Raw genomic sequence first — 20,800 nt, 5'->3', positions numbered from 1 at the left:
ATTTTTAGTGAAGAGAAAGCCCCATGAAGATTGCATCATGACATTTCTGTCATCTGCATGAGTAGGCAGTAACCGAACACAAACTGTAGTTGGACTAAAGGGTAGGAGCACTAGCACTGACAGGGTCTACCTCTGTGAGCAGTCATTTAGCATCTGTTGAACCTGAAAATGCACAAGTGTGGCTCAAAGAGGTAATGTGGGGCTGCAGCATAGCCAGTGAGACTGAGAGCAGGATTTATACTTGGCACGAGCATGAGACCAGAAAAGGAGTGATATAAGAGCATCAGCATCTGATTAACTTAGAAATAGATGGGACTTAAACTACAGCCAAATATTCCAGTGAAGGAGCCTGGCCTCGTTAAGTGAGTGCTCCAGGTGCAGACTTGGTCAGTGCATAGATCAAGCGCTGCCCCTCTACCCGGGCATCCGTGACCTCACACCTGCTATGGAGCCGCACATTAGGGAAAAAATTGGACCAGCTGACTAAAGTAGCTGTTTCACTTTTCACAATGCAATGGCAACATGTCCTGTTGTTACTGCACCTGCCTGGAGAGGGATGTCTGGGTCATCCTCGGTACCTTGTAATGATACCCCAGGACTGCCCTTTCCCCAAATCGGCACATAGAGCACTGGAATTGTCCTTTTTCAATGGATTAGCGATTTTAGCTAATTTATTCCAAAATTGTCCTTTAAATGCACTTTTGGTTTAATCTTTTTCAAAATGTTCACAGGGCAGGGGAATCTCCTATCACAACCTTATTATGAGGAAGGCTCCCTTAACGAAATTCAGATCAGGTATTATATTTGACTTTTAGCAGAGCCAGTTGAGAATGTTGGTTGAGCTAATACAGTAAGTGGGTGGAGCCAGTGGATGAAGTGGGTGGAGCCGGAAAAAAGTAGGTGTGGCCTCTGACAAACATTTGAGCACCTGCACTTCATATTTTACCAATTAGGCACTGGCTAACACCCAAGCGTGCAGGCTTGCATGGATAAGATGCGGCCTCTCCACATGTTATAATACTTTGGTGGGTTAGCAATAGAGCTGGAGTTTAAGTCCACCGGGCCCGTCGCCCTGACAGCCCGGGACCGGGTCGGAGTTCAAGACTTCGTCCTGCTGGAGAACTTCACCAGCGAAGCAGCGTTCATTGAAAACATCCGAAAGCGATTCAAGGAGCACCTCATCTATGTAAGTAGCACTGCTGTGTCCCTGCACGCACGCGGCACGAGTTCGTTATGACATCATGTGTATTGCAGTTGAGTCTGTGCTCGCACTGTCTATTTCCCGCACAATTGGGCGACATTTTTCCAAATTGTGCAGGAAAAACCCTTACCTGGCGGGGGCTACTTTTTGGGCGGTATTTAGAGTAGTGTGCGCAATTTACTGGCTGTGGGCGGCGCCGACCATGATGAGTCCGTGGCGTGAAGGTCCAGTGGCAAAAGAGCCCGCTGCGTGAGCTAGCACATAAATTGCTCATTGGAGGAGGACCGATGAGGGCCTGCCTGTGAGCACATGACCCCGCCCATATAGTCTAAGCAAAATATGCATGGATTCATCACAAGCGACACATGATTGTGTAACATTGTAAGTGTAAGTGCAAGCGCACCTTGCACATGCGCACAGCGCTTGCATCACAGCTCACCACCTAGCTTGTTAATATAATGTGTGCGAGCTGATGGGGGGGTCCCCAGGGCCGTCAAGCTTGTAGCGCGCTGAAGTGCTACCAATGACGGCCCTGGGCATCATTTTTTGCCAAGCCCCCGCACGGTTTCATATATGCTGGGGGTGGGGGAGGTGACGTGATGTGACACGCTCTTTTCGGCTGGCCAGTGGTCAGATTAGTGCTGCCTGTGTCTCTCGACAACTGTTGGTGGTCCTCATCTCATCGATCTCCTCATCTCTGCTGCCCTCGTCGACACTCCAGTCACTGCTGGCCCACTGGCTGCCCAGTGCATCATGGTCACGTAGGCCACCACCAAGGAAGACAAGTCACTGCCGCCCACTGGTCACCCAGTGTCTGTGACTCAGTCAGCAAGCAGTGGCACTCGCTTGTCACAGGGCGCTCTGCACATCCAGCCGTCTGGCAGGCACCTCTCAGCGCAGGCCGTGCAGCAGACTTGCTCCGGAGTCCGGATGGTACCACCTCGCCTCGACCTCAGGTGTGTCTCTCTTCATTAATGTAATGTTTAAGCTTCGCCACAGCCTCCTCCTTCGGCTGCCAGCCTGGCCTGCCTCAGTCGGGAGTCGACTCGGGACCGACCGTCAGTGTCAGTGAGTGACAGTACAGTCACTCACTTGTCGTCGGTCACTCCCAGTCAGACTCAGGCCTAGACTGCGCTGGCCCGCGGCCTCCCGGCTATACTTTACTGGCTATACTTTATTGGAGACTCAAAAGGTTGGGCTATGGGCTGTAATGTAATCCTCGGTGACAGCACCTCTGATACAATTACGAGTACCGATGTCATCCCGTGGGCGCCTTTGTTAATGGGAAGCAACTGCCTCTCTCCCCCTGCAGTCTCCTCGTCTAACTACTACTTCACTTACAAGTTGCATCTCCCCCGCAATTACCGGGGGTGCGAACGGTGTGTCTAGCAGGACGGTACGCCATTAACAGAAATGTACTTTGCTAACCCCACAGGAGAAAAGGCTTTTGGGCGCACACTTTTGTCATATTTTTATTGAGTTTGATATGGAAACTTAAAACGCCTCTTAATTATCGCCATTATAATCAGCATTTATAACATGTCTCCACACTTACAGCCCCCATACGATTTGGAATACTGCCTTTTGAATTCTTTTAATGTAAGGGAAGGTGCTAATTATCGTATGCTCTTAATTTATATTCTAAAATCGCTTATTGTAAGGGTTGCATTGATAAGTCTTATTTAGTTTGATGGCAGTTGGGACCTTTACGCAGTTTCTGCTTTAATGGTACGCAGGGGCATTTAAGATGGGGTCAGCACCTCAATGGCTTTATAGCATATGGGGCACCTGTTTGAACTCTTACGTGTATGTGATAACACACGTAATATTCATTTCCTCTTACATCGCTTCTTTTGCTGTCTTGTCTGAAACCCCCTGTATAATACACAGCACCTCTAATCCATTGCGGGGGTTTCTTCTCTCCCTATGTGATAGGAAAGGCCCTTGCCGCCCCAATTGTTGAATTATATTAGCTCGAGGGGCAAGTACAACAGCTGTGGGTTTTCTCTCCAATCTGGCCTTATAGTAAGGAAGCATCAGACATGGAAAAGTCAGGAGAGGACGTAGTCTCAACCTAGAGTCGTGACTGAGAACAATATGAAAGCAATTTGTCTTTTGGCGATTTGTGCATTAGTACTTCAAAACAAAGACAACTTATTTGTTCAGTGTAGCTTTTTATGGTGCGATGTAATGCACTACACTGGTATCTGTGGAATGAAATCAGTGGGTTATGGGCATTTACATTTTAATAGCTAGTGATGAGGGAGTGCAGTGTGTACCCTGAGATTTGCAGTCGGGTTGAGGGGTTGTCAAGTTGAAGGCTGATTTGTAGAGGTGATTTTCTGTTGCTTTCCAGTTGCTGGTATGTAAGGAGTGTGGTTTGAGAGTGACTTTAATTTTGACAAGTCTTGGGCATCCACCATGAAATGAGGGCTCTGGATTCTGCAGACTTTTGCGTGTATATTTTCATTGCACTTCTGGTTAATCTGAGTCAGATTGTGGACTGGTTGTGAACATTTGCTTGTGTGCATCGCTCAGTAACTGATGTGCTAATACAGGGTTGTCGCCATCAACACCAATCCAACAATAATCAGAAACTGCACCCTATTAACCGGCATTCCTGAAAAGAGCGCCTCTGCTAAGATCAAAACTTAACGTTGGCTCTGATCTCGTTTACAGCTGACATCAACAAAGTTTTGGGAGCAGATTTGAACAACGTGTAGCTGGCGAACAAGTTCAAGTGCTTACAGCCACATACACACAGCCACACACACACAGCCCCACACACACAGCCACACACACAGCCACACACACACGCACACAGCCACACGCACACACACAGCCACACACACACACACACACACAGCCACACACACACACACAGCCACACACACACACAACCACACACACAACCACACACACAGACAACAACACACACACACACACCACCACACGCACCACCACACACACACACACGCACACACACACACACACACACACACACACACACAACCACACACACACAACCACACTGTCAGTGCACACTTACACCAGGCACAGGCACTATCAGTCGTCAGTGCACGCTTTCACTGGGCACAAACACCACCAGCTGTCAGTGCACACTTACACCAGGCACAAACACCACCAGCCATCAGTTCACGCTTTTACCGGCCCAAACACCACCAGCCGTCAGTGCACGCTTTCATCAGACACACACCACCAGCCGTCAGTGCACACTTTAACCAGGTACACACACCACCAACGGTCAGTACACGCTTCCACCAGGCACACACACCACCAGCCGGCAGTGCACACTTCCACCAAGCACACACACCACCAGCCATCAGTGCACAATTTCTCCAGGCACACACACCACCAGCCATCAGTGCGCAATTTCTACAGGCACACACACACGACCAGCCATCAGTGCACACATCAATTGTTAACGCATCCACAAATAACTATTGTAGCAATCGCAGTATGGCGCACTTTACTTTCAAACATATTCATCTAAAGCGCAGCATGCCACCACTGCTACAAAAATAAATACACATTTTTGTGGCCTACAATTTATAGACTTTTGGTGCAATTAGTGTGGCAATATTAAGCAATGCCAATAGCTCAAACTTAATTAACCCGAGACCTATTGCATTGTAAATGCTTGTTGTTATTGTTCCTTATACTTCAGTGTCTTAAGAATCACAGCAACTAACAACGCAGAGGGGCGTCCGCTAAGAGAAGATTACTATAATACTAATAGCGCAGATGCTCATCTCAAATCATGACAGTTAGTGATCTTTCAGCGCTCCTGTGAGAGTCTTGGGTGGGGGAAGCACAGGAATACATATCATTGGCACTCTATTGAAGTACATTTCTAGGGCTCCTCCTTCATGAGACTATTTTTAGCTGTCTGCAGGCGAAAGCCTCTTGTGGATCGTACCATAGCTTTGATTTTATTTATCTATATTTTTTTTAATTCCTTCTTCCACTACTCTTTAATTCTAACTCATCTGCTTTTCTGTTGCTCTTCCACCCCTCGTGGTCCATTACATAACATTTTTTACATTTGTTTTTGGAGTGCTTGGCAGTTGCCATTTGCTGCTAGGCTGCTTCACATTCTAAAATGTTCTTTTGTGCAGTTAAAATTGATTTTTGTTTTGCAATGCTGCACAGCATCAGCATGGCAAAAAGCACTGACAATGCCAATTGGTCAAAAAAGGTGAAACCTATTGGCTTTGCCCATGCTTGTTGTAAGTGTATATGTATTCTTAGAGGTGGGCAAGCCATCAATTTAACAGGGAGAGCCAAACGAGAATGGAGCCAAGGGTTTGGCTTGCCTCCTAGAATTTATGCAGGTGCCAAGCCCTTAAAATATGTGCCATGTAAATCATGCAACAAACATTACGTAAAATGATAAAATCTCTTCAAAATTCCAAAAAGTTTTTCCTTAACATGTGGAAGCCTTGATATTAATATGCCACATTATAGCACCGACGTGAAAAGTACTTATTAAAAGTGATAGTTTTTAATCATGAATTTAGAATAATTCCTGCCCCACCTTGACAACAGTGCCATTAGTGAACTTAGCGAGAAAACAACTACGGGTTGGCTCTAATCAGCAAGGCTGAGCCGAACTACCAGAAAACGAAAGACAGGATGCCAATGCTGATATGAATAGTTTAAATAAACAGTAAACCGAACAGAACTCGAAAAATATATTCAAGAACGGGAATTGCTACTTAATAGCTTTTTATTTTTACATTTTTAGAAAGACAAGCTTATATTTTTAAATCATCGGAAGGAACGTATTCAAAAAGGACACATACAAATAGAAAAACAGGGTACTAATCATCAATCATTCACTGCTACAGGCATATCACAGGCATTCAAAAGCTTTCAAACCATTTGGGAAAGGGACTACAGAAACATATAATACAATCTTTAAAATATGTACAGTCTATACTTCAGGAGAAGCATGGAACCACAATCTGCGGCCACAAAAGATCTTAGGATCGCTTTTATTGAATTCGTAGGCGGCAGCGGCAGATGAGGATGAATACGTCTTTTGAATTTCCTCTGGGCGCATGCGTATACCATGCGCCCAGAGGTAGTGCCGACTAAGACGCGAGTGGATCAACGGTCCATTTCTAAAATATTGAATCATCTCCATGGAGTTGCCAGTTGACAAAACCACTCCAGTAAATTAAAAGTCCGTACACAGGACGGAAATTCAAAAGACCTATTCATCCTCATCTGCCGCTGCCGTCTACGAATTCAATAAAAGCGATCCTAAGATCTTTTGTGTCAACGCGAAACCCGCTACATCTGCGAGTAGCGATTTAACATCAACTTAGGCATATATTTCCATCTGTGCCGTTTTCCACCGGCCCATCGCTGTCCCAGTCTCCTGATTAAAGATTAAACGCAGCACAATCTTTTGAGAAGATACAGATTATCGATTTCTCCGCTCCATGCTTTTCTACAAACTTGGCGCTTTCACTCAGTGATACTACATGAGGCCCTGAAGAGAATCCCAAGGGAATAATTGGGATTCGAAACGCGTAGGCTTTTTTGCCACATAACGTCTGCGAGAGCGGCCCGATCATTTAATTAATTTTTTCACGCCGCTTGTACATTACTAATAACTATCCTGTTGAAGATTGAATTTATCTAATAAGAATGTACATCTGAAAAATTTCTTTTGTTTTGTTATTTTTGCAAAATTGTGGCCGCAGATTGTGGCTCCATGCTTCTCCTGAAGTATAGACTGTACATATTTTAAAGATTGTATTATATGTTTCTGTAGTCCCTTTCCCAAATGGTTTGAAAGCTTTTGAATGCCTGTGATATGCCTGTAGCAGTGAATGATTGATGATTAGTACCCTGTTTTTCTATTTGTATGTGTCCTTTTTGAATACGTTCCTTACGATGATTTAAAAATATAAGCTTGTCTTTCTAAAAATGTAAAAATAAAAAGCTATTAAGTAGCAATTCCCGTTCTTGAATATATTTTTCGAGTTCTGTTCGGTTTACTGTTTATTTAAACTATTCATATCAGCATTGGCATCCTGTCTTTCGTTTTCTATTAGTGAACTTAGAGCAAGAAGTTGTCAAGTGAACTCTGTATATACCCCAGATTCTTATAGAAAGAGTAACGTTATAGTCTATTAAATCAAACTTATTACGTTTTTGTACAGCTGGTGTTCTGAACTCTCATATTTGTAAGTGCTTTCCTATGCCATAATGAAGACAGAAGAAAAGGTGAAATAAAACATGAGCCGAAGATCACCCATTTTGGTTAAGTGGGGAAGCAGTGATTAATCCACGTTTTCTGGTTCTACGTTGTACAATCGGCCATTAAATGGGTATTTGTTTCTACTTTTAACCTCAAATAGTAATACTTTGTTTTTACCTCTTGGTGCATGAAGGTAGAGTGAGGGTGGCAGACAAACACTTGGTTTGTCATGGGCTTTGATGTTCCTACAGGACCCTGAGTTGAGCCATGGCCAAGCGTCAGGCTCGAGCCTGGCTCAAGTTTTCAGTGACTCCCATATATATTCTCCTAAAATAAAGGCAATGTTGAGCCGTAAAGTCAGTGCAACGTTGTTTGAAATGTTTGTAAGTAAACTCCACAGTGGTATTGTTCACGCAGAAATAAATAGTGGTTAACTTTTCATTTCAGGTGGGCTTGGATATTGCAAGATATTTTGGGTATTGCTTTCTGTCTCAACTTCATCAAAACTCTAAGAATGCCCAATTTCAAGGTATAGTGATTATCTTATTGCTTATTGTTCCTATGCATCAGCATCATTTTCATGTGGTCTTCTTGAATTATCACGTTGTGTTTCTGTGGATTTGTAAGCAGTCACTGAGCAGCAACAGACAGGATATACACATGCTGTAGATTAATACCTGAATAGTGCTTTCCACAAAGTAGCCTTTTGACTATTTATTATCAGCCCAGGGCCACTCATTCCCTCCCTTCCCCCGCCCTGGGAAAGCACACTGTCTTTGTCTGCTCTTTGGAGTTGTCTGTATTAAGTGTAGATAGTCGGGCGCTTTGTGAAAGACACCCCCAGAGTAGAGATTAAAAGTAGCCCAGTAGGGTGGGATGTGTGAACTGGTAAATGCCAACCGAAACCCACCCGCTCGACTCCCTTAATCTTTAATCCTCCTGTGATTCTTGTAATAATTACCGTCAAACAAGGTAATCCCAACATCTGTTATCTACATTATTGAGAGATGTCAGTGTTACAGTGTGATACATACACTCCGGTGTTGCGAATGTGTTGTATTTGCACCTATTACAGAAAGACCGTTAGATTAAAACAATTACCTATATTTGCATGGGCTCTTAAAAGTATATGCATGTTAATGAATTAAACACATTTAAATGTATTTCACAAATCTGCAGAATCTGAAAAGAGATGACCATTTCTTTGGGGCAAGGTGACCAATCATTAGATCTCAGGGATGCCAAGCAGCAGGAAAAATTCATTAATCTAAATAATTTTCACTGCACCCCTAATTCATTACCCATCCATTAGTAAGAAGTTTGATGTGTTATTGCACTCTGCCACATTTTTATATATACATAATCGTAACAAAAGCTGTTGTTTGAAGAGTTGCACTGCCTTTTAGATCTAAAACAATGGGGGTGGTTCCTGATAAAATATGCATTGCTTCGGTTTGTGTTCTGGGATGAAGGCCCTGAAAATGGTTGCAGGAGGCCGTATAGTGTCATGTGGAAGCCTAGTTTACTCGCCTTTGATCTCATTGTTCACGGAGCCCTACAAAACCTTGTCACAGTCCCTACTCTTAAAAAAATATATCTTTATTTGATTTTTCAGTGCAAAACAAAAGAACAAGCATGTCATCATCACTCAGCACAGCCCATCCCAGAGCCCTTCCACCTCCCCCAGCACCCCGGATCCCCGTACATAAATAAGTAACACAGTCAATATGATCACTGTAGTCATTCCGCAACTCAGGAGGATAGAGTAATAGCCAGCAACCCATAACCCGCTCACCCCCCGCGTCCCAGCCACCTCAACCATATCAAAGACTGCCATCCAGCCCATGGTATCGACACCACTTCCCCCCCCATACTCTTCCGAACTTTTTGGGGCACCCTCTTGCTTTATATGTGACCCTCTCCGCAGCCATATACAGATCCATGCCCCTGCGCCACTCCTCCAGCTGTGGGCACTCTGGGGCTCCCCACTTCCTGGCCACATCCCTCTTAGCCACCACCAAAGCCAGTACTAAAAAGATTAATTGTGGGCGATTCACGTCAACTTCATTCGTCATTCCCAGGAGGACCAACTGACTGAAGAGCAATCTCCTGTACCGCTCCCAATTCCCAGAGCACCTCACCCCAGAAAACCTGAATGTTCGGGCAGGACCAAATAGTGTGAAAGAAATCTCCCCTCTCAAAACCACATCTCAGACAACAGGGGTCAGGCACCCTCCCTATTCTATGTAATCTCGCCCTGTCAAAGTATGTCCTATGCAGCACTTTGAATTGTATAAGCCGGAGGCGAGATTTAATCGCCACTTCGCGTGGGTGCATTAAGACCGTCCCCCAGGCCACCTCGTCCATGGTCCCTACATCCCTCTCTCAAACCTCCCGCAGCTTCACCAACCCGTTAGACATGTTATTCAGTAGGGTCCTATATGTGAGGGAAACCGCCCTATGTGTGATCTGTTCCTGCAGTAGGCGGCCCTCCAGTGGAGCATATTCCGGGAGGGGGACCTGCCAGCGCCCTCTGCACCCTCCAGGTTTGCCTCAGCTGTGCGTATCTAAAAGACTGTGTGTGACTAAGTCCATATTCCTTTCTCAGCTCAGCAAACGATTGCAGTTCCCCCCTCTTCATCACATCTCCCAGTGTAGAAATCCCTATTGCATCCCAGGCCAGAAAACCCTTCAACTTATGCAGTTCCTTGAGCCAGGCACACTTCCAAAGGGGAGTTTAACGTGTTGGTTTACCATCCCACCCCGTAGCCTTTGTCGCCGTCATCCACACCCCCAGAGTAACTCTCGTAGCCGGGAGCAGCCTATCTCTCCCTTTGCCCCCATATAAAAAGTGTATGCAAGTGTGCTTATCCATCGAGTAGCGCTCCATTCATTTATATTTAAGAAACAATGTCCTGATTGGTAAGGATATGTAGGCAATTAATTATGCATGCATACAGCATTACTTGCAAGGAAAGAAGGAGACACTACATAGATTTGAAAAAAGATAGTTAATCATCTTTATATTGCAACATACGTTGTGGTCGGAGAATATACAGTTAGAAGCAGCACTGAATAAATGAATTAATGACAACCATAAAACACTTGGTGCTTAGAGTGATAGTGACGAGAGTGGCGATGCAAGTGACGAAGTGAACAGCGAGAGCGGCGCACTGTGACAAAGTGCAGATAATTTACAGTGAGTGGCTCCAAGGTAGGTGACAACGTGATATCACAATACACAAATTTTCAATTGGTTGTTGAGCCACAGGGGATAAGTACGCCTATAGTTGTGCTGTTAGGTCGACGGCATTTCGATCCATGTTAGTTTGGATCGTCATCAGGACAGGGTTGTCTGAATTGGAGCGTGCTTGATTGAATTCTGCGCAACGGGAATACCACAGATGTGTTAGGAGTATCCCATGGATCCAATGTGGGCAGCCTGAAGGGAAATCTGGTTCGTCAAGTAAGGAGATCCAAGGTCCGCAAGATTGCACTGACAAGGAATTGTTTCAAGATGGCCGTCAGTGATCAGCCGTTGTGTCAGCACGTCATCTGATTGAATCAGCCTGTTGTGTCACGGATGAATCTCGGCGTAGTCATTTATAGGCGTCAAGTGCTCAGCCCAATAATATGCTTCTATATTGGGCAGCGAAATACCCCCATCGTATTGATGCCTCTGCAGGGTAGACTGCGCCACACGGGGCTGCATCCCCAGCCACAGGAATGCGCGCAGTTCCGCATGAATGTCACGAAAGACCTTCCTCTGGAGGGGGAAATACTCATTCTGGAAGGCGTACAAGAATCTCGGGAGCGAGATCATCTTAAACATGGCCGCTCGGCCCAAGAGCGTCAGCGGGAGTAGCCTCCACTGCGTCGCATCGTCCGTGAAATTGGTCAATATTCTCTTAATATTCCTGTCATAGGAGAGGGAACTGTCTGTAGTCACAAAGATCCCTAAATACGTAAAGCCCTCCCTAGTCATCTGGAGTCTCTCCGGGAGAGCTGGCCAGCCATCCCTCTCCCTGGGGTCCACAGTCCCTACTCTTGAGTGAGTGTTAGCTGTGGAAGACGAGGTAACCTAAACTCTCAATTTAAGAAAATGTAAAGTTTTCTCCGTTTTCTTGTCCAGGGTGTATGTATATAAAAGGTTTAACTGTAATATGGCCATGTATAAAAGCGACGGGTTGAAGACTTCGGTAGCACAGGAGCATAGGAAGGAGAAGCACAAAACTATGGCATGGAAGAATAGAATCACTGCAGTGATGGCAACTGGTAAGTATTAGTGTCGTTACCAGTCTCATTCCGCTTCCTTGTCGCAGTGCCAAGTCTCTGCTCCTCAGGTAATAAGCACCTGCAGTTAACAGCCCCAAATAACTCGCTTCTAGTAATGACAAATCCGGTGTAGACCCATGCACCCAAGAGAAATATACTGAATTACAAACTGAGGCGTAAATTAGATAAACTGCCTGAATATTCGTAATGCCAGAGTTAAATTTCAGGAAGCCCCTTTGGCTCGCGAGGTAGGGGAATCTCTGCTCTACAGGGAACCAAGAGACTCTTCATTGATTGGAAAAGACTTTCCTTTGGCCAGGTGGACAAAACAGAATTTGATCACTAATATCCTGACCCAGGGAGAAGGACTGAGAGGATGGCATAGCAAAGACCACAAGATCAAGCGAAGCCTGTGCCGTTAAAGCTATCTTGATCCAAAACACCACCTAAGGTGGTTTAGAGCTACTGTCCACATTTTGCAGATGTGGTAAGTGGAATAACTTAGTGTTATAAGTGCCGGCTCTCCTCCAAACATGAGGTTTGGATTGAGTGATAAAGAATGTAACCGTAATAAACTCAAGTGTTGTTAACCCTAATCTGTAGTAACAGTTATAGAGGATTGGTGGGGTACTCAAAACCTGTCAAAGGAAAGCCATCATAACTATAAATGCAATCACTATGAATCACTGAAGGTGAGCCACAGGACTGGATTAGGGGCAACAAACTTGCTAGATCAAAGCCATCGTATTCCCATACCAACCAGCAGTGAAAAGATAGTTTTTAACTAAGGTCGTTTTTTGCCCCTATCCAACTATGGCTTGCAGGAACAGGGTTGGTGTAGCAAAGCATACAATGGCAATGCTTCTGTATTAAAATAAATGTAAACAAATAATCTTTCACATTGTAAAGCGGAGTAAGCAGGGATGCCTCCATTCCTGATATTGATTTGCCCTAATAAAGTAAGGACTGTGATGATTAAGATGGATAAGATGATAGGGTAGCCATTTTCATGATACTAAAGTTGATGTGCATGGCATATTGTGTCATTGAACGGATGGGATGAAAGCATTGTTTATTTAGTATTATACAATCCAGTTTGTGAATTTTGTTATTCTTTACTTCGGTGCATGAGCAACTGTGAACATTGCTATTCATCAAAGTTTCTCTGGCAAACAAAACTGCCTAGAGAGGCGTACAACTGCTGCTTGTAGAGCAGACTCAGTTTTTATATGCTCATTAGAATGTACATTTAGTTTCAACTTAGAATATAGAAATCATATATCCCACTTAAATACTAGATGTAGGACACACAGATGTGCCAACTGCTTTATCTAATGCCCACAGGCTTAGACATTTTTCCTTCTCAATTCAGTTGTTACCTTCTAAAAATATCACTATCCCAGTCATATGTGACAGAGGGTCTGACAATTGGCAAATGCCTCTTTATGTACTCTGTGGAGGGAACATTTGTACGGGGATTATGTAGCCTGAATACTCTAGCCTCCACTGCCGCTCTTCGGCTAGAACTAGGCCTCACAAGTACTTTTGTTTTGGGTCTGGCTGCAGTCTTACTTTGGTGACTGACATTGATTTAATCTAAGGCCAATTCCCTAAGGAGGTTACTTTGGAGGGTCGTAATTATGGAGGAAAGGCAGGATAGTATTTTTAGGAAGAATGTTTATATGGCTTTAGAATATTTCAAATGAAAACAAGAGGCTTTTGAATCTATGTCAATGCCGAAGCTCAAGTGTTTCCTTAAAAATTCATGTGCAGCATTGAGCATTTATCTAGATATGTCCTCCTGTCACACAAATGGTAGATACGTTATGGTATGTGCTTCCTGTAACTATATTTGAGATGGAACATAGAGCATAAAGTTCAGCGCTTAATGCTCCTTGTTAGACTTCAAATGCTTCCACTAAAGATTATTACTGGAGCTTTGGAAAGGGTTAGCAGACTGGAGCGAATATTTAGTCTTTCCATACAGGGTATTCAAGATGTTGATCATGTGATCTTTGTTTGCCCGCTCTGCACACACTGCATGAAAGGTATTTAAAATCGTTGTTTACGCATAACAGTATTTGTACTGTAGTTAATCCACCTACATTTATATACAATGCAGAAAATGAAATTATTTGTTACAAGATTTTTACATTTTCAAATACATTTTTAAAATTATAGTGAAGTTGCTTGTTGGAATTCTGTAAACAACAGTGTGAGTACTGTTGCTAATCCGTATACACTTCTATTTAATCCCAAAAATGAATTAATTTGGTTTAATTTTTTCAAATAGTTAAAAAAACTAAAATGAGGCTTGAATTCATTTTTTTAATGGAATTCTATTAACAGCATCACTATGGCAGATGATACCCACAATAGTATCAGTTCTGTAGTTAATACACATGCACTTATACCTAATGTAGAAAAGGAATTGATTTGTTTCAAGATTTCCACATTTTTAAATCGTTTTTAAAAATAACTCCTTTGAGATAACCCAAATTCCGGCTTGTGCGGAATGTTCTCACCAGCATCTTTATGCCTCTGGCCAGCTGGCTTCGAGTAATTTCTTTGTTGATGCTGCTAGACTTAGGAGTGGGAGTTATTTGCAACATAAATTGACTATATCAATATTTTGTATGTATTTTCAAATGTTAAAAAATACTTGTCATGAATGAAATGATTATTCTTTTTAAGATGTTTTTTTTCATTTATGAATTGACGTAAAGGGGGCATGATAGTGTTACCTTTTCTGTTGTCTCATTTTGGTACTAAAACAAGAAAGAATTTTGTCTGTCACTTAAATTGTAAAAGATTATTCTTACATGTCCATAAGCACAAACAATGAGCCCATTTTGTCAAGTGTCCTGTTACTTTGAAACATTTTGCTTCTGTTGTAACTTGCAATTCATATTAACGTGGTCCCTTCCTTTCTTTACCAGGCGTGTGTGATCCTTCTTGTTCTCCTGCTTTTATACGACGTGTTTTTTGTGTTCATAACACCATTTTTCACAAAGGTAGGCCAATATGTCTAAGAGATCATGTAAACTGTAAACTCCCTTTCAAATAAAAGTAAAGGTTGTTTCAAAGATAACATATTTGAAAACTGTTTTCATACAAAGGCCTGATTTCACCAAGTTTTAAGGGTTAAAGAATTATGGCATTTCGATTGTCACCATGGGTTGTAATATGAATTTATCGGATATGAACAACTTTATTCAAGATTATCAGTTAATTCTGGCTTCAGGGGTTTTTGGACCTTTGACTTGTTTCGAACATTAATAATGTCTCATTCAACAGGCTTTTCAGACTAGGCTATTAGAGCCAACTGTCATTAGAATCTTTCTGCACTTTAGATTACTTTGTGGCATTAGTTTGTTGACTTTATTCTCATTCTGGGTGAGTCGGTGAAACTGCCACAAACTCAAACAGTATTCCAGTGTGGCTGTCTCACTCGACAAAGCAAGAACTTCATGATTGTAAACCCGTAAATTACTTCCTCATATTATGAATCCTTCAGATTAGCAGTTTAAGACACAGAACACTTTGGGGGAATGCTCAATTCTGCTGTCCGCATTATTCGCAGAGGGTGGATTTGCATGCATCTACACATGTTTTTTGTGTATACAGACAATCAGATTGCAAGCATTGATATTTGCAGAAAAAAACAATCCAACAATAAGTTTAAAAAGCTAATGAGATAAAGGAACCATTCAGCGCAGGGGAGTAATGCTTGTTGAGAAGTCAATGGAGCCTAGTCCCTTAGTACTAATAGTGTGAGGCCTGGTTGTTCTTAGCTGCCAGTGATTAGCTTTTCATAGGAAGGGGCAGCTTTGCTTTTATTTTGCCTAACTGATTCCACTCTTGCTTGGCGCCATTACAGGTAAGCAGAAATTGAGATGTTGCAAATTGTTATTGTAACTGTAGAACTGCGTCATCAAATTTGTCTAGCAACCATTTTAGGAATTTGACAGCATCATGAGAGTGCTCTCCTAAAACAACTAAAGCAGAGTACTTCCTGCTCTCACATCAAGCAGTTGTTTTACTTGGTAGCTGTGGCTAACATCATTTTGTGTTCTCTCCAAAACAGAAACCTATTGTTGTATAATGCCATCTTACAGGATGTTTTGTCTGCTCTTAAAAAATATTTCCGCACACACTCGCAAAGGAGAAGGGGTCCCCTGGGCACCCCTTCTCATTTGCGAGTGTTTTGCCACCTACTTGAAGTAGGCAGTAAACTGCGAGTGTTTTGAGACCGCAAATGCGGTCGCAAAACAATAGTACATGGCTTTGAAACTCGTTATTAGGAAGGGAAGCCCCTTCCTAATAGCGAGAGTCGCAAACGCTATTTTGCGAGTCAGTGACTCCCAAAATAGCATTTGTACATGCCTGCACCGCACCATCGCAAACGGGCCGATCTGCTGTTTGCGACTGCAAAAAAGGGTTGTACATCTGGCACCATATGCTGTATTATGTGTTATTTATTATAAGACGCACATGCGCTATTAGATGGTTGACATCGGAGGGGAGTTATTAGATTTAATTACTGTATTGACTCAGATTCTTTGTGTTTTAATATGACGTAAATAATGAGTGTTAATTTTCTTTTAGACTTATTTATTTTTTTATTGTTTTTTATTTTTAATGAGTTCGTAAAATACTTGTCTGTTAATATTAATTTTTTGGTTGTTAAAGCCGAAATAAAGTAATGAATTGATTGGTAGTGTTCTTGAAATTTAGGGTTAGCTTTTTTGAGGAATGAGGATCAGTCTGGGTTTGAGCACATGAGGGAGATTATCTTCAGTGAGGGATTCAATGTTGATGCAAGTTCTTTCTCTGATATCAATGAAGGATTTTCAATAAAAAACATGGAATCGGAAGAACTGAACATTACAAAAGGCTAAGATGTCCAGCCACCGAAACATAAGGGATTTTGAAACTCAAACGTTGACCGAAAATTACACGTCTGAGATTTCTTCTGTGTTCTTTCATGACTCTAGGCATTGTAAAGAACTGACAATGCGAGCCACTCTCCTTAGTAGTAGTGCCGTGTTTATTTTGGCTAGTGATACCATGTATAAACATTCAAGGTTCAAGATGTGGTCCCGACTGTAAAGTTCTAAAAGGAGTTGTAAGCCTTCAGTAGTATTATTGTTCATTGAAAAAAAGCAGTTTTTTGGGCTACTACAGAAAGAAACTCTAGTAAACTGATAGTAAAGCATATGGAGCAGCAGAAGAAACCAAACATTGACTTTTTTTTTTTGATAATAAATTTTGCTTTTTTTTTTTAGAACAGGAAAAATCAGCAGTAATCAAATGCAGCGTGCTACAGCAGTTATAGGACGTCACCATGTTACATATACAGACAGTGCACTTGTAATACATAATTTCATAAAAATCACATAGTGCTCACAGTTCCTGAAGTGAGGTACTTTTATTATATCTGCCCCAGGCATTTACCTCAGACTTTAAGATGTTTTGCCGGGCACCCCCTAGCCTCATCCATAGGCTTCTCTTCTGCTGCTCACCAGTCTACCCCATTTCTTTATGGTGGGTTGGACAGGGTTTATCCAGCTGGCAGCAATGTTCCTCTTGGCCACCATCATGGCTGTGCTCAGAAATAGTTTGTCAAATCTAGACCGGTCTAATCCATCCATGATTCCCAAGAGCACGTTTGATGGATTGTGTGGGACTTCCCAGCCCATAACCTCTGTGAGTTACTTAGAGATGTGGAAATGAGGGGAATACGGAAGCACCCCATATCTCTGGAGTGGGCACAATTAATAAACCGATTTACTCACGAAACAACACCGTCGGCATCACAGGCAGCCTCCCAATCACAGAGACGGACGGAAGATAATATAAGACCAAAGCCAGACGCCTAGGGCAGGAAATGTAATAGGACGGCATCGGACACTCCCACCTACCATTTCAGGCCAACCCTTCACAGCCCCTCCCCACACACACCATGTTGTGACATATACTGCAACCACGACCAAGCACATAAACATATCACTCTGGTAGCTCCGCTACAGCTTCCCCAGTTCACCCCCAAGGTTAATAGTTTTACCCCTACATCGATGGTTCCGAAACCGATGGTATTTAAATGGAACGCATTCACCAAACGTCATGCGACAATTCACAAAAACGGACCACGAAAGGAACACATAGTAATCCTCAACTACAGATGATGTACTCAGCCGAGGGCTAGTAAATATAGTAATACAAAATCAGATGTTAGGCATGGAGATAACACTTAGAATGTGTACTGTATCATGTCTGAAATTTCGTAATATGTAATACATGATGAATTCAGTTTTTCCACAGTGATCTCTCGACTGATTATAGATATCTGTTCATGTATTTTATAATGAAATGATGTAATGAAATGCGAAATCCCAATACAAAAATTTAAACAAAAAAAAAAACCTCTGTGAGTTCATTTTCTATGGAGTCCCAATATCGTACAGTGACAGGACAAGTCCATAGCATGTGGAAGAAATCTGCTTGGTTTTGTTTGCAGCGTGTACATGATGCAGTTGGTTTCAGACCTGCACTATGAAGGCGTTTTGGTGTTAGGTAGGCAGCGTGTAAATAGTACAATTGCACCAGACGAGTCTAGCTGAAGTGGTGACTGTTTTCGGTGCCATCAGTGCATCTCTCCAGTCTTCCGCCTCAAGAGGCCGGATCCATCCCTCCCATTGGCTCCTAAGTCGACCCAACGTATTTGGAGTGTTATTTGTTAGGGAGCGGTAAATACAAGAGGTTCCTCCTTTTCCCAGGTTACTGGTCATGGTTTGAACCTCATGGGGCTGCATTCTGGTAGTGAGGTGCCATTTGGTATGTGCTCATGGAGGGCATGGTGTAGTTGCAGGTACCGATAAAATTGGGAGGAGTGTAGGGAGTATTGGGACTGCAAGTCCTGGAAAGTGCGCATGTGGTCGCCCATCCATATGTCCCCAAGCTTTGAAATGCCGATAAGATCCAAGGCCCGGAATCCCTCTAATTTGCTGATTTATCAAAGCCAGGAACCCTGCCAAAGCGTTGTGTTTTGGATGAACTTATTTAACCATTGGATGTGGCGCAGGGAGGCACGCTAGGCCAGGAGAACCAACTGTGTCACCATGGGTAACGTTCTGGGGATAGGTCCCCCGTACACCATCGCCTGGATTCTGGGTAGGCCTAAGTTGTTCAGCTCTACTCTATATTCTGGGTCTGACCATCCTCTTTTAAACCATTTGTGTAAGGTGAGTATGCGGGTTGCCAAATGATACAGGTATAAATTAGTTATGACCATACCCCCTGTACACTTATGTACTCCGAGGGGGAGGGTAGGTCCAGCATTCCTTCGTTCTTTTTTTCCGTCATGAGATGGAATATCTCACTTTGTTATGCAGGTGTCTACGGGACCCGGAGTAATAAAGATTACGGTAAGTAATAGGATATTAACAAAGGTGTGAAGGTGATACATCTTTTTATTCTTTTCGGCAAAAGAAGCTCAATATGCACAACGCTCATTGGGACAAAATTGTGAAAAACATGAATGATGACCTAAATGTTGCCACTACCACTGTTTCATTGTGGCATATATGTTCATGAAAGTCCGTATCTGTCGCCTCCATTCAAGCAATAAGCTGATCTTTCTTCACTTTTGTTATTCTAGAGTGGAGAGAGTATTATGGTTGAAGTAGCAGCAGGTCCATCCGGGAAGGTAAGTGGAATCAATTTACCCCCAAATGTGATAACGTTTATGAATGTTCTCTTGTTATTATGATGTGATTCATGTTGTGAGTTATAGTGTATATAAACAGTATTGGTGTGTTTTTTTCAGTTTCTTGATTTAATTTGTTTATTGTAAAGGTGTTATATCATAGAAATGGCTGTGGTCAAATGATGCACATAAATCTGCTTCAAAATGGTAATTTTATTGCAAAGTAAAAAGGAATATTCAACCTAACAGTTTTCATAAATCCCACATATCAGTTAACCATATTTTGTATGTGAATGCTAGTCTGCCACATTTCAAGTATAAATTGTTTATTTCAGATTTTACCATTAACTATTATACAGCATATACATTGTTATATTACACTTTGAGATCAATACATTTATTATGTTCTATAATCTTTTACTTATAACATCTTTCTAGAATCAAATCAACTGCACGCTAGTTAAGCTCAATGTCCTTTCGACTCTACAAATACCTTATTGAATGTTTTCACGTTCGTACTCCAGCTTTTCTTAACACTAGTTTCAAAATACGTTTTCGTAGGTATTCATACTTAACACTACTAATGGAAAAGCGTGTTAATTTTACTACCACCCTGGCCATATAGATATTATATATTCACTATTGAGCTGTTTTTGGTCATTTGTTAGTTCTGGGTAGTTACCAAATAAAGCATAGTTGTTCACGTTCACTGGGTGGTTACTGAATGCAGCATAGTTTTTCAGTGAAGGACATCGTAGTCACTAAGCGTTAAACAGTGAGTGGTGTTGGAAGAGAAAGGTTTCAGAAACAACTAGGGTCGTCGTCTTGTCTGATTTTGCTTTGGCGAATAATTTGTGTGAGGCTTTGTTGGACATGACTTTCGTAATTTCAAGATTTTGTTCTTTAAAATCTGTTTTATAGAGAATAAGTGAGAAAGGTGTCAAAGAAAAAAGAACTGTCTGACATTCCTATTGTAGAACTAAACAGCATGGTAGTACTTCCTTACTCTTGCATCTCAATTCAGCTGTTCTGTTTTCATACAATGATATGATCAATGAGCTGCCTCTAACACCCATAATGTTGTCTACTCCCCACTGTATTAACCTGTTAACAAAGATGGACCCTCAATTTAAAAAGAAGTATATTCACTGCCTTGCCTGACCTTTGTATATTTCCCCACTGATCTTTTCAGAATTAAATAATGATTGATTGTCGGATATCCAAGACAGAAACTTAAACTTGCCTGATTAAAGGAAATATTTGACCGTTTCATATGCAAATCGCCTACACTGTCTTTGTATTGAAAATGACTGCGATGTGATTTCAAATCATCTTAGAATAAGAACAAAATTAATAACTTTTATAACGGTCCCACTAAAGA

At 42.2% G+C, this 20,800-nt stretch overlaps 1 protein-coding gene and 1 long non-coding RNA gene across 3 annotated transcripts in view; one reads left to right on the top strand and one right to left on the bottom strand.

Annotated features, from left to right (window-relative positions):
- The window catches only part of LOC144826438 (uncharacterized), a 665,527-nt gene that overhangs the window by 60,366 nt on the left and 584,361 nt on the right, over positions 1-20,800 (bottom strand). The gene's annotated exons all lie outside the window — the stretch shown is intronic.
- The window catches only part of SPPL2A (signal peptide peptidase like 2A), a 346,877-nt gene that overhangs the window by 216,721 nt on the left and 109,356 nt on the right, over positions 1-20,800 (top strand). For both annotated transcript variants that reach the window (XM_078684763.1, XM_078684764.1), the window contains exons 9-11: positions 7,884-7,965; positions 14,651-14,725; positions 19,372-19,419. In XM_078684763.1, coding sequence (XP_078540889.1) covers positions 7,884-7,965; positions 14,651-14,725; positions 19,372-19,419 — 205 coding nt within the window. The remainder of the gene's footprint in view (positions 1-7,883; positions 7,966-14,650; positions 14,726-19,371; positions 19,420-20,800) is intronic.

This window comes from Lissotriton helveticus, chromosome 3_2 (genome assembly GCF_964261635.1).
Source record: "Lissotriton helveticus chromosome 3_2, aLisHel1.1, whole genome shotgun sequence".
NCBI lineage: Eukaryota > Metazoa > Chordata > Amphibia > Caudata > Salamandridae > Lissotriton > Lissotriton helveticus.
Note: the sequence above shows the minus strand (reverse complement) of the source record. Positions and strands in the feature narration are given on the sequence as shown.